The sequence below is a fragment of the Oryctolagus cuniculus genome, chromosome 9, assembly GCF_964237555.1.
Source record: "Oryctolagus cuniculus chromosome 9, mOryCun1.1, whole genome shotgun sequence".
NCBI classification, from domain to species: domain Eukaryota; kingdom Metazoa; phylum Chordata; class Mammalia; order Lagomorpha; family Leporidae; genus Oryctolagus; species Oryctolagus cuniculus.
Window position 1 is genome coordinate 78,753,953 of NC_091440.1, and position 13,660 is coordinate 78,767,612.

At 36.8% G+C, this 13,660-nt stretch overlaps 1 protein-coding gene across 10 annotated transcripts in view; it reads right to left on the bottom strand.

Moving 5' to 3' along the window:
* Positions 1 to 13,660, bottom strand: part of NBEA (neurobeachin) — a 726,466-nt gene that overhangs the window by 253,953 nt on the left and 458,853 nt on the right. For all 10 annotated transcript variants that reach the window (XM_070049020.1, XM_070049018.1, XM_051831739.2 and 7 more), the window contains one exon: positions 4,076 to 4,200. In XM_070049020.1, the coding sequence (XP_069905121.1) occupies positions 4,076 to 4,200 (125 nt within the window). The remainder of the gene's footprint in view (positions 1 to 4,075; positions 4,201 to 13,660) is intronic.

The window sequence follows — 13,660 nt, forward strand, 5'->3', positions numbered from 1 at the left end:
TGAAATTATATCCAATTCTGATCATTTGCTCATTAAAGATATCATTATCAACATATTTTCTATGAGATTGCAAAACATTGTCTGAACATTATGCCAAGAGTTCAAATTATGGCTAAATATTCCTTCCCATCATATAAAGTTTAACTATGAGTTAATCTAAAATGTTTGGCTGAATTTAGGATATCAGGAAAAATCAAGTGCCACAAATTATCTTTATTAAAACATGAAGGCTGCTAAATCAACTTCACTTTTATTTCACCAATACAGCTAAACTCAGCCAGTAGTTTAAATCCTAGGGATTATTTTAATGACTATATCAATATTCCTTATTTAAGCAATTTCATATATAACATGTTTAAAAATCTGAAAACTTTGATCACTGAATCAAATACTTTTAGCCATACTGAAAGTTCCAAACATACAACATTCTTTTATTCATAACATATCTGTGTTTCTAACCATTCAAAAGAATGTAATAAGAAACTTCTGTCCAAAGTTAATGGGAGAATTCTGTACATTTAATGTTTAACTTTCAAGACAGAATTTAACAATAGGGAAATTAGAATGCTATAATTATTGAACTATAGGAGGAGTATACTGAAATTCAGTTTGGCTTAGAAGCTTGCTAAGAATTTTTGGGTTTTTACTATAAATATATCCTTAATATAAGGATACAAAACATTCAGCCATTTGGATGTTAGTCTATACACTGCCAGACTTTCAGATGCTTAAATGTTTAATAGCAGAGAGAGTGCTCAGATGACAGACTGAGCTTTTTTTTTTTAAGTTTTATATCGATGTTCTGAGAATACGTGAATATGAAACCTGTCTTTATGCAAAACCTGTTTTCAATTAATTTTTTCAACATGTATTTTCACTGGGTGAAATGCTTGGTAATAATTACTGACATTTACTTCCTGTTTCTTCTGAAGAAACACTTTATATGTAGGTTAGAGGGCATACTACAAGGTTGGGAGAAGGTACCCTACAGTAGATTTTCTCTTGGCAGTTTAAGCTTTACTGTTGACTGCCACATTGAGGGTCACTCTTACTCCAGGGAGTGCTTCCCTCTCGCTCTCTCTGTGTTCTCCATATTTTAGTTCCAACTCTATTCAGTTTCCAGAGTGTGTGGATGTGGACAGTGATGACGGTGAAAACAGGTATGTTGCAGAACTCTGTCTGGAGGCAGAACTGTTCAGTTCTCCTTTGTATTCCACTCTACAACCTTAACCTAACAATGACCATCAAAGAACTCTAGCACAGGTATCATGTAGATTTTTGAATATTTTGTTCTTAACATGTATAAAATAAAAGCATACTTCTTTTTCTTTTATCAAAGAATCCAACTCAATAAGAACAATAGCTAATCCTCTGCCTTGCGGCGCCGGCACATCGGGTTCCAGTCCCGGTCGGGGCACTGGATTCTGTCCCGGTTGCCCCTCTTCCAGGCCAGCTCTCTGCTGTGGCCAGGGAATGCAGTGGAGGATGGCCCAAGTGCTTGGGCCCTGCACCCCATGGGAGACCAGGATAAGTACCTGGCTCCTGGCTTTGGATCAGCGCGGTGTGGCAGCCATTGGAGGGTGAACCAACGGCAAAAGGAAGACCTTTCTCTCTGTCTCTCTCTCTCACTGTCCACTCTGCCTGTCAAAAAAATAAATAAAATAAAAAATAAAAAAATTTAAAAAAAGAACAATAGGTTCTGAATGCTGATAGTGATCTAGAATTTAAAATTTGTAAGTACTACATATTTTAAAATATATTCATGGCAAACAGGAGAATATTTTGTATCACCTGATCCTCTTATCTGCCTCAAAATTGGAGCATTACTTTTTAGTTTAAGTTCATTGACAATAATTACTAGATTTGTAAACTATTATTATTAGTCTCAGAAAGATTTTAAAGGCAAAGATTAAATTTTTTTTTTTCTGGATGTCTCTGACACTGGCTCACTAACAGAAATATTTTACAAATCAATAATTCAAATAAAAGGATCCATTTTTAAGGAGAAACAAAAACAGATATTATAATTTTTTAAAAAGTAAGCTATAAAATGTGGAATGCAGTATAAGGTAAATCCTATATAATTAAATCTTTGGTAACTCAATATCAATAATATACTATAGCCCAACCTCTGTTACAAATTGTCTCTAGATATTTCTAATTACAAATGAGGTAAGTTCATGATGAATTGGTAAAAAATTCTACACCATTGGATAAATAAAATAAATTTTAATAACTTTAATATTTTAAAGCACACCACTGCTAAATAGGCAATATTTCTAAGAATCTCTTCTTTAGGATCATCAACTTAATTTTAAGTTAGTATCAAATCCTTAGGCTACTGAAATCCTTTCTTGATCTTTAGAGTTGAGTAAAGAAATTATTGGAGCTGGTACTGTGGCATAGTAGGCTAAACCTCTGCCAGTGGTACAAGCATCCCAGATGGGTACCGGTTCATGTCCCAGCTCTTCCAATCCAGGTCCCAGCTAATGGCCTGGGAAAACAGAACAACATGGCCCGAGTGCTTTGGCCCCTGCAACTACGTGGAGAACCAGAAAGATCCTGGCTCTCAGTTTTGGATCGGCTCAGCTCAGCTCTGGCCATTGTGGCTATTTGGGGAGTGAACCAACAGAGGAAAGATCTTTCTTTCTGTCTGTCTGTCTGTAACTCTGCCTCTTAAATAAATAAATAACTGATTTTTTTTTAAAGAAATTATCTATGGTAAGCTCAAATACAATTTTTCCAGTATTTTTCCATAATTACTCTTACTATATTAAGTTTCTTTGTAACTTTTATCTTTTTTTCCATAGATTATTTCACTGTATAAAGTTATCTTGTAATTTTTATCTTAGGTATAATGGTTTCATATTAAAATGTACCATATTAATGTGATCATGTTTGAGCCTTACTAATGTACATCAATGAATTGCTTAGTGGAATGACATGTTTCAAACGTGCACATTTTGTCTTTTTTCAGAATTAAACATTTTTCATGTTTGATCCATCAAGAATATGAATGCCATTACAAGATATGAACTGTGGTATGATACAAAACTATTTACCAAGTATGGTAAATTTTAAAACAGATGGATCACTTACTATTGTCAGGTAAATAAATATTAATATAATAAAATACAAGTAGTTATAAGAATAAAGGTAATAATAAAAATATATGGACGATGTGCTCGCTTCGGCAGAACATATACTAAAATATATGGACAATGTTCATTACTGGTATTTCATCAGTGTATGTGAATTATAAAATTCTGACATGATACATCAAATTGAATTTCTTAAAAACAGGTAATAGGAAAAATGTCCCTAAGTACACTTCTTAGTGGACTATCATGCACACTACCAGTGTTAGAGAATAGCTTAATTGTAGTGTGATAGTTGTAAATAGGGGACCATCTTTTTTCAAACTTCATCTGCAACCCATTGGAAGATTGGGAATTTAAATCGGCAGACTATAATAGTATTTTATTTTTTATTTATTAACTGGAAAGAATAGAGTAGGAATAACACACAAAGTGCCAAATAAAGAGAGTACTAGTAAAACATCTGTTGCAGTTATTTATTTCAAGTATGTATGTGAATGTGTATTTATAAAAATATATCACATGTATTTATGTATATGGACACAGCATATATATGCGTGTACATAATATGTATAACACACAATGTTATACACAATATAAATATGTCTGATTAGAAGACTACAATTTGGCATATTATTTTATTCACCACAGTTCTTTGTCAGCAAAGTTTGAACACACTGAAAAAGAAATTGACTTTATTCTCATTTGAGGCTGAAAGGGATGGTGGGTAGTAGTCAACTATGTGGAGCCTTTAATCTCTTAGATTAGAAAGCTGTTAAAGGGTCTTAAGTATATCTAGTGAGAAAAATACTGGGGTGATTAAGTATAACCTGACAATACTGAAGGATAAGGCAGAACAAAATGCTTTTGACTTATGACATGGAGAACATTAAATACCAGTGATAAAAATAAATTATTAACCACAATGAGTCACTCATATCCAGAAAAATTTTTGTTTAAGAGACATCAGTACTAACCATATTCTATTGCAGCTTTGAGCAATGCTTCAGCGTGAGTGGAGCCAAATGCATTACGAACAAATCGTCTCCTTCGACGAAGATCATCTTCCCAGTAATCCAAACGCCAGAAATCATGCAATTGGCTATGAATGTGAAAATAAGACAACAATAATCTTATTAATAATAATGCATATGGGAAATATATTTTTCTCATTAAATTAAAGCTTATTTCTAGTCGTATTGGAAAATTAGGATGATTTTTGATATTTATATTTTACACATAGGCCCATACGTATATATTTCTTCTACAAATGAACAAATCTAAAAATAGTAACATCTCATATTTTAAGCATTGTAACACTCAAGTGATACTTCAAAATTTTTTCTTTCTTCTACTAAAACATTAATCACAGGGAGTTTAGTACAAATGCAACATCAAATTACAAGTATTAATGGCACAGTTTTCTTTCTTTTACACTGTTTTTAACAAGGCTTGTAAATCACAGGACAGACCTTACTACAAATAGTTTGCAATTTAATGACTATGGTTTCTTAGTAGACTGAATTAAGAAGTATAAAATATTGCCCATTTGGATTTGGTGGAGTAATGATTAAAATAATGTGCTGAAATATTCATTGAAATAATTCCCTGCGGCCCACAGCAACCTGAGAAAAGTGCAATTTTATCCATTATTAATAATACTGAATTAGAGCTGCAAAATATTCCAGTATGTGGTAATTGTCTTGGTAAATTATTATTCTAACAGTAACAGAGTCTTTGGATGATTTTACAGCTTTTAGCTAATATAAACCATTAACAATCATGGCCATCATTGGGTAACACTGTCTTTTATACGCTACACTAATATTAAAAATCCACAAGATATTTCAGAAACTAAAACATGTTCATTGTATATCAGTGGAACATTTCATGATATAATCTTTGTTTTCAATTTACCTCAATATAATTTACTGATAAATACCATTGTCTGAGAAGTTGGCATTCCAGCATATAATATTTGGAGTAATATACTAAACAGAATATTCTAATTTTTCTTAGCAGTATTATTCATAAAAACACACAACACGTGCTCACATAAAACTTTATTTCATTTTTTAACTTGGTATCTTATTGTAGAAGAAAGTTTTATGATAAATAAAGTTTTATGATAAATAAAGTTTTATGTATATGTTTTGTTTATCATAGCATCTCTAACACAACGTCTGGCATAGAATATTTATATATTTTTTTTTTGACAGGCAGAGTGGACAGTGAGAGAGAGAGACAGAGAGAAAGGTCTTCCTTTGCCCTTGGTTCACTCTCCAACGGCCGCCGCGGCTGGCGCGCTGTGGCCGGCGCACCGCGCTGATCTGATGGCAGGAGCCAGGTGCTTATCCTGGTCTCCCATGGGGTGCAGGGCCCAAGCACTTGGGCCATCCTCCACTGCACTCCCTGGCCACAGCAGAGAGCTGGCATACAATATATTTTAAGTAAATATTCAATGAGGTAATTAAAACACTTTTTAACTTCAAAAAATCTCCAGACATTTATAGTCATTGAGAAAAATGATTTAATTTTGAAAAACATTTTAGATTTTATGGCTATATAATTTTGTTACCCATAATTTAATTATAACAACACAAAAATCAGATATCTAAAAAGCATTAAAATTAAAAGCATTTGAGCATACTTTTTTATGTATATCAAAATTATAATAACTTAATTTTTATGTTAAAATAATAATTACCTAGCAATTATAATAAACAATGTATCACTGTTACTAATTTAAAATAGGATGACTTTTCTCCTTACAAATATACACTAACCTCAGGGGTTTAAGAAAGACTATGCTATACTCTTGCTGTAATAATTTTCCTTAATTAAAATTAAGTAAATGAGGAGGGATCACTTATATCAGGAGAGATCAGAGATCTAAAGGGATCTCAGCATTTTTAGCATAAAATACCTACTTTCCCCTTTCTTCCTGTTAAGTGTAACTGAGCAATTCTGGACATCTTACATAAAACAAACATAAGTGGACTTTGAATGGTGAAGAGAGGGCAGACTGGCTAGTGGTCTCAGGACTCAAGGAACAATGGCGACAAAGAGGCCAGGAGCCCAAAGACGCAAACAAAAATAGGCCCAGACACAAACCTGTTCTCTCTAGCCAACACACACAAAACTGAACTGCATAATAACACAGAAAACTTTTAGACAACTACTGTATTCCAGCCAAATCTCACAGAAAATCTGTGACCCTATCCCATCCACACCAGCAAAGGATAAGTGGGGAGGCCAGATGTGTACCCTCATGGCAGTGTAATGAGGTACCACCTCACCTTCACTGCGGTGTTATAAGGGAAGGTCAAATAGGGAGTCAGGACTTCCATCTCCACTGGCTCGTAACAAGGTGTCCTCCCCCAAACAATCAGTGGGGACCATGTAGACAGCCTGGAGAGCAGCCCCTGCTGGAAGTAATGAGGGAGCCCTTCCCTTCTCCACTAGGGTTATGTTGGAAGAAGTGTAGGGGAGATTCAGAACTGTAACCACCGACTGCCAGTAATGAGGCCAACCCTACCAGTGGACAACACACAGGGAGCTGGATCTTTCATCTCCACCAAGCACTATGGAGGAATCTCCACCACACTGTGGGTTTAAATGAAAGCCAAGTGAGGAACCCAGATGTCTAGTTCCACCTGGCAATAATGAGGCAGTGGAGCAATGTCAGGGAAGGTCAATTAAACAGAAAATTTGCATGAGATAACATTATCTCAGAGCATAACAAGAAAATTTCTAGGTTCAATCTAAAAGTACTTGACACAGCCAGAATATGTAAGATCTCAAACAGAATGTAAAAAGATCACAACAGGGGGTCGGCGCAGTGGCACAATAGGTTAATCCTCTGCCTGCAGCGCCAGGCATGAGGAACAGGGGCACCATGTGGGCGCCGGTTCGAGTCCCGGCTGCTCCTCTTCCAATCTAGCTCTCTGCTATGGCCTGGGAAAGCAGTAGAAGATGGCCCAAGTGCTTGGGCCCCTGCACCCACGTGGGAGAATGGGAAGAAGCACCTGGCTCCGGCTCCTGGCTTCAGATAGGCATAACTCTGGCCTTGCGGCCATGTGGGGAGTGAACCAACGGAAGGAAGACCTTGCTCTCTGTCTCTCTCTCTCACTGTCTGTCAAATAAAAAAAATTATTTATTTGAGAGATAAAGTTATAGACAGTGAGAGGGAGAGACAGAGAGCAAGGTCCTCCTTCCGTTGGTTCACCCCACAAATGGCCATTACAGCTGGAGCTGCCCTGATCCGAAGCCAGGAGCCAGGTGCTTCCTCCTGGTCTCCCATGCAGGTGCAAGGCCCAAGCACTTGGGCCATCCTCCACTGCCTTCCCGGGCCACAGCAGAGAGCTGGACTGGAAAAGGAGCAACCGGGACAGAATCCGGCGCCCATATGGAATGCTGGCGCCGCAGGCAGAACATTAACCAAGTGAGCCGTGGCGTTGGCCCCAAAATAAATAAAATCTTAAAAAAAAAATCACAATGGCACTGACAGAATCTTTAAAAAGTAATTAATTAAGAAGAGAGTAATACAATTATCACAGAAGGAGGTCAGTTATCATGGGAGAAGGTTCATGATAAAAGGATGAATGTGCCCTTCTTGCTTTCTCTCTCTCATGTCCTTGTGTATTCTGCCATGGGATGATGCAGCATTAAGGCCCTCATCAGATGCTAATGAATTAGTGGTAGTTAGTGGTAATCATTGAGGTAAGGACTTTTGCACATGAATTCTTTTTTTTAAAAGAGTTATTATTGCATTTTCTTTTCTTTTTTTAAGATTTATTTTATTTATTTGAAAGAGTTACAGAGAGAGGTACAGACAGACAGGTCTTCCATCAGCTGGTTCATTCCCCAGATGGCTGCAACAGCCCGAGCTGTGCTGATCTGAAGCCAGGAGCCAGGGGCTTCTTCTGGGTCTGCAGGGGCCCAAGCACTTGGGCCATCCTCTACCGCTTTCCCAGGCCATAGCAGAGAGCTTGATTGGAAGAGGAGCAGTCAGGACTAGAACCAGCACCCATATGGGATGCTGGTGCTTCAGGCCAGGGCTTTAATCTGCTGTGCCACAGCGCCGGCCCCTGCACATGAATTCTAATTCCACCAGGATCAAACAAAAACACACATTCTGATGTGCAGACTGACAGTTAAAAGTTGCTATCTCCTCCTTCTGGACACATTGTAGAACTGAACTTCAACCTCTGAAATCAGGCATGCTGAAGTGATTTCTTTCAGCCAATAAAATGTGAGCAGAAGTGACAGACTTCCAGATAAAAGTCCTAACAGTTAGTATACAATCTGCCATGTTCCCTTCCTTCCACTGTAGGAATGAAGAAAACAGGAGGCTGGCACTGTGGCATAGTGGGTAAAGCCATGCCTGCAGTACAGGTATCCCATATGGGTACCGGTTTGAGACACCCGGCTGCTCCATTTCCAATCCAGCTATCTACTATTTCCTAGGAAAGCAGTAGAAGATGGCCCAAGTCCTTGGGCCCCTGCACCTGCATGGGAGACCCAGAAGATGCTCCTGGCTTTTGGCTTCGGATAGTTGTAGCTCTGGCCATTGCAGCCAATTGGGGAGTGAACCAGTGGATGGAAGGCCCCCCATACCTCTCTTTCTCTCTCTGTGTAACTCTGACTTTCAAATAAATAAATAAATCTTAAAAAAATAATGAAGAAAACAGGCATTGATGGAGTCTCTCCATCACTTTGTGAGTGACTTCACTGAACACAGCTTCCCTGGAATTCCATTTGGGCTTGTAGAGTGAATGAACAATTTCTTTTTTTTTTAATTGAGCTACTGAGATTTGCAGGTTGATTGTCACTGCAGTATAATCCAATCCAAGAATTTGGTAAGTTCCTATAATAATTATAGAATGCTCAAAATTTACTGAGAACTTATTATGCTCTAGATATTTCTAATAATTTATATTTATCAACTCATTTATTTTTCATTAATCCCATTTGAGCTAACTACTATCATTAATCCATTTCATAGATGAAGAAATAGAGGCACAGCAGTTGAGCAATGTATCTGTGACCAAGCAACTAGTTGGTGGCAGAGTAAGTATGTGTCCTCAGGCAGTCTGACTTCTTGGTTCATGCTACAGGCTTTCTAACGGTAAAGAAAACAACCAAGAAGATGGACTATCTTTAAGATACTAAACTGAAAGAACCAGCAGAACTGTTTGTTGCCTTTTTCTAACCAGAACTAATTACTCTGGATGAACATAATCACTGTGAAATATGCAACATGCTATATATACCAAGTACATTCAGTTGTTTTAAAGATTTATTTAAAAGCATTGTTGGTGGGGAGAAAAGAGGGGGAAAGTGTGTGTGAGAGAGAGAGAGAGAGAGAGAGAGACCTTTCATCTGCAGGTTCATTCCCCAGATAGCCACAGTAGCTGACTGGGCCAGGTTGAAGCAAGGCACTTCATCCAGGTGTCAGATATGGGTGGCAGGGGCCCAATTACGTGGGCCATCTGCTGCTGCTTTCACAGGTGCATTATTAGGGAGTTGGATTGGAAGTGGAGCAGCTGGGATACGAACCCAATACTCATATGGGATGCTGGCATCACAGGCAGTGGCTTAATGCACTGTGCCACAATGCTCATCCATACTTTTCATTTTCCAAAAAACATTAACTGTGTACTTACTATGAGCTAGGTCACAGGCTAAATATTAGGTTTGCATGGGTGACTAAACCAACATGACTCCTGTTTTTGTATAGTTTTCAATTTCATAAGAGTCAAACTTAGAAGTTTTGATAAATGCTAAGAAAGAGATGAGATACAGGAATGAAAACAGGGGAACCAGGTTACTGCATCAGTGAATATATGAGCATACAGATGAGGATATGCAACAAAATGTGATTGAAAAATATGTTGCAAACAGGAAGTCAGTATTTACTGGCTCTTTTAGTTCTCCTCAAAAAGAAAGATCAATAGTATTTTTAAAATTAAAGACATCTTGTGTCTTATTTGGTCAGTTCCCAGCACCATAAATTAGTGCTGTAAGGACCTGTGTGCACCTTATGGGCTCTTAGACAAATGATGTATCTAAACATACACATCTGATGCATCTCTTAAGTGATTATTACTGTCTGACTTTCTCACCCATGTATTACTGAGCACAGCCCCCAAAGTCTTCTCTGACACTCTTCCAATCCTCTGTAACTAGGATTGTGCATTGTACTTGGTCATTTAAAAGACAAACTGATTGACAAATAATCCTAAAAACCCGCATTTATTTCTGCCATCGAAAGTGTGCTATCACATTCTGACACTGTAGAGTCTAAAGCAAAAAATCAAATCCTACTCTCCAGCCACAATGTGTTTTTAATCCAATGTAGTTTGTTTCCCCTCTACATGATTACAGAATCTGTAAGGAAAGACAGGATTTCAAATATACCACTGGGGATGCATTTCAATTTTTTAGCCATATTCTTTATTCCCATGCATATCAGCAGGGAGTACTTATTATGAATTATGATTCTTGACAAATTCTGAAACATTTTGGATTCACATTAGATGGAGACAGTGCTTAATGCAAGTATGTGAATTGAACAAGATTCCCAACTAATGATAATGTTTCAGGTAAAAAAAAAGAAAAGTGAATAATTATTACAATATAGTTTGGATGGCACAAGACAAATTTTATACAGGAAAAGTTTTGTTACTTATCAAATCAAATAGGTAAAGACAGGAAAAAAGAGAGTAGAAAAGTAAATGTTTTGTCTATAATTTTGTTTCTAGTAAGCTTTTCTTGCTTTTACTTAGCTTCTGTCTAACATTTGTGTATGTTGTTAAGAGTCTCCTTTTTGTCGTTTTTATTTTCTGTCGTCTTCTCCCCCTGTACTGTTTATTGCAACAGCAATCCATTTTATTTCTTGGGATCACATTTGTTCCTAATTGATTTACTCACAGGAAACAGGAAAAGTTAGTACCATTTAACGTATGATAATATGATCTTAGTTACATAACATGAAAAGTTAAACTTCTAGACCTAAAATACACCACACAAACTCCTAGCTTATTCCACAATAACTTCAAAAAAAATCATGTGAATGTTATCCAGTAATTTTTAAAGGTAGGTATATTTGTAGCATAAATGTGAAGGTGAGGCATTTCCATTTGATAAAGAGCAAATCATTCAAGAGGAAATCTTCATTCTTCCTTAAAATAAGCAATCATATAAGAGAGCTTATGAGAGCTTATAAGAGATGTGTGTGTGTGTGTGTGTGTGTGTGTGTGTGGCGGAGGGGCGGGAACAGTACAGAATGAAAGGTCTCCTGATAACAATAGTGAATGTTGTTACATTTGATTCTTCAATTTGCTTTTTATTTTATTTTGTTTTCTTCAGGGATAGTAGTTTATTTTTTGAGAAAAAATAATATTTAGCTGTCTTTTTTGATTTTCTGGTATCTTAAAGGATAAAGTGGCTTTATACTTTTTTTTTTTTTTTTTTGACAGGCAGAGTGGACAGTGAGAGAGAAAGACAGAGAGAAATTGGAATTGGATTGGAAGAGGAGCAACTGGGACAGAATCTGGTGCCCAGACCGGGACTAGAACCTGGGGTACTGGCGCCACAGGTGGAGGATTAGCCTACTGAGCCACGGCGCCAGCCGGTTTTATAGTCTTTTAAGCTGTAGTTTTCAATGTAAAAATGACAGATGAGAAAAATAAGTCCACAAGCATCTATTCATGTTCTTTATGTTATTGCAAAACATAAAAACAGCTATTTAAGTTGTTGATGAAACTTGGCTCCATTTTACTAAATATTTATTTACAATCTCTGTAAAATTTGAATCTCAACCAATAGAGAAGGAAGAAAGCAAGGATCTGAGTGTCCAAAGAGAATAGTGGAGTAGTGGTTCTGGAAATTAAGAGGAAAAACCACCCTATTAAGGCACTGTCAAGTCATTTCCTACCATGGCTTTTAAGCACCAGCTGTGACCCTGAAAGAAGGACTTTTGGAGTGAATGGAAGGCTTTTAATCTCCAACAAGTTTAAGGGACGATTCAGTTTACTTAATTTACTTCTTCACTTTACAAACACTGTGGGGAAAAATGGCTCCAATATTTTGAAATAGGAGGCAGGGCTGAAAGTGGAGAAGTTTGATTTTTTTTTTTTGAAGCTTCCGTCAATGAGCTTTCTATTATCATAAGGCCAGTACACACTGAATTGCATTTTCACTCTTTGTCTTTGCACCTTTAATCAGCTATTCTGACTCAGCACCTTTTTTTTTTTTTTTTTTTTTGGTAACAGCATACACACAAAGCATTTTGAGCTTATCACACCCCCCTTTTTTTTCCCTTCCTGTAGAGCTAGACTCTCAGTTTAAAATAATTTTAGGGCAGAAATAAGGACTTTAATCTTAATTAACAAAATTGTAAAACTACTTGTAAAGCATCTAATTCTAAAGAGCAATTATCCCACTTGAAGAAAGCAAGCATTTTTTTCATCTTAATAATTACTGCTATGGTTAATAGGCTTAAATATTTTTAAAAATTATAATCAAAAGGTTCTTCCCCAATAAGACTTCAAAAATTGATTACTGTATAAAATCCCACAGAAAGTGACTTATTTGGAGGCACATCATTATGCTGAATCACACAAGTTTCAATTATTTTTAAAACTATGTCAGTCACTACAAAAATCTATGTTTTTAAATGCCACAAAATCTTTCACATAAAATATGTCCTACTGGTTATGTGACATTTACAGGTCTGGTGTTAAAGTTGTGAAGTTCATCATTTTCATTACTACAAGTCTCTAAACCTTAGTTTCCTAAAATGCTGATGAACAAAACTGACTGAACACAATCAATGTAAGGCACACATGTGAAGTGTTTAGCCAGTGCCTGGTACATATTAGCAAGTAGGAGCCACAGCACCAAGGAATAGTCTAACCAGACTTGGGATAAACTCCCGGCCATCCCACTTGCTTGGTGAATGACAACTGCTCTGAGCATTCATTTAGCATTTATTGGGAAGTAAGAGTTCTTATTTATGTTCTTTGCCTAATGCTTGCTATGGGTCCACAAATAAAATAATATTAACTATTATAAAACTAAAGTGCATCTATTTTTGCATTTCTAGAAAACCAAAACAGCTAGTTTTCCAGAAATCCAAGTACATTTTTATAGCCAAAACATTTTTAATGTGTATTTAAATTTACTTTCATCGATTTGAAAGACAAAGAGGGAATGAGGAACACACCATACACACACACAGACACACACACACAGGGAGAAAGAGCAAAAGAAAACAGAAAGAGGGATATCTTCCACTTGCTGTTGAGTCCTCAAATGTCAGTAGTAGCTAGGTCTGGGCTAGACTTAAGCCAAAAGTCCCAAATTCTACCTGGTCTCCCATGTGGGTGGCAAGGGCTCAAGCACTTTGACCATCAGCCTCTGCTTATCACTATGCATTATCAGGAAGTTGGATTACAAGTGGAACAGCTAGAATTTGAACCTGCACTACACTAATCTGTAGCTTAACCTGTGTGTCACAATGCCTATCCAAAGGGAGAACATTTTTAATTCAACAC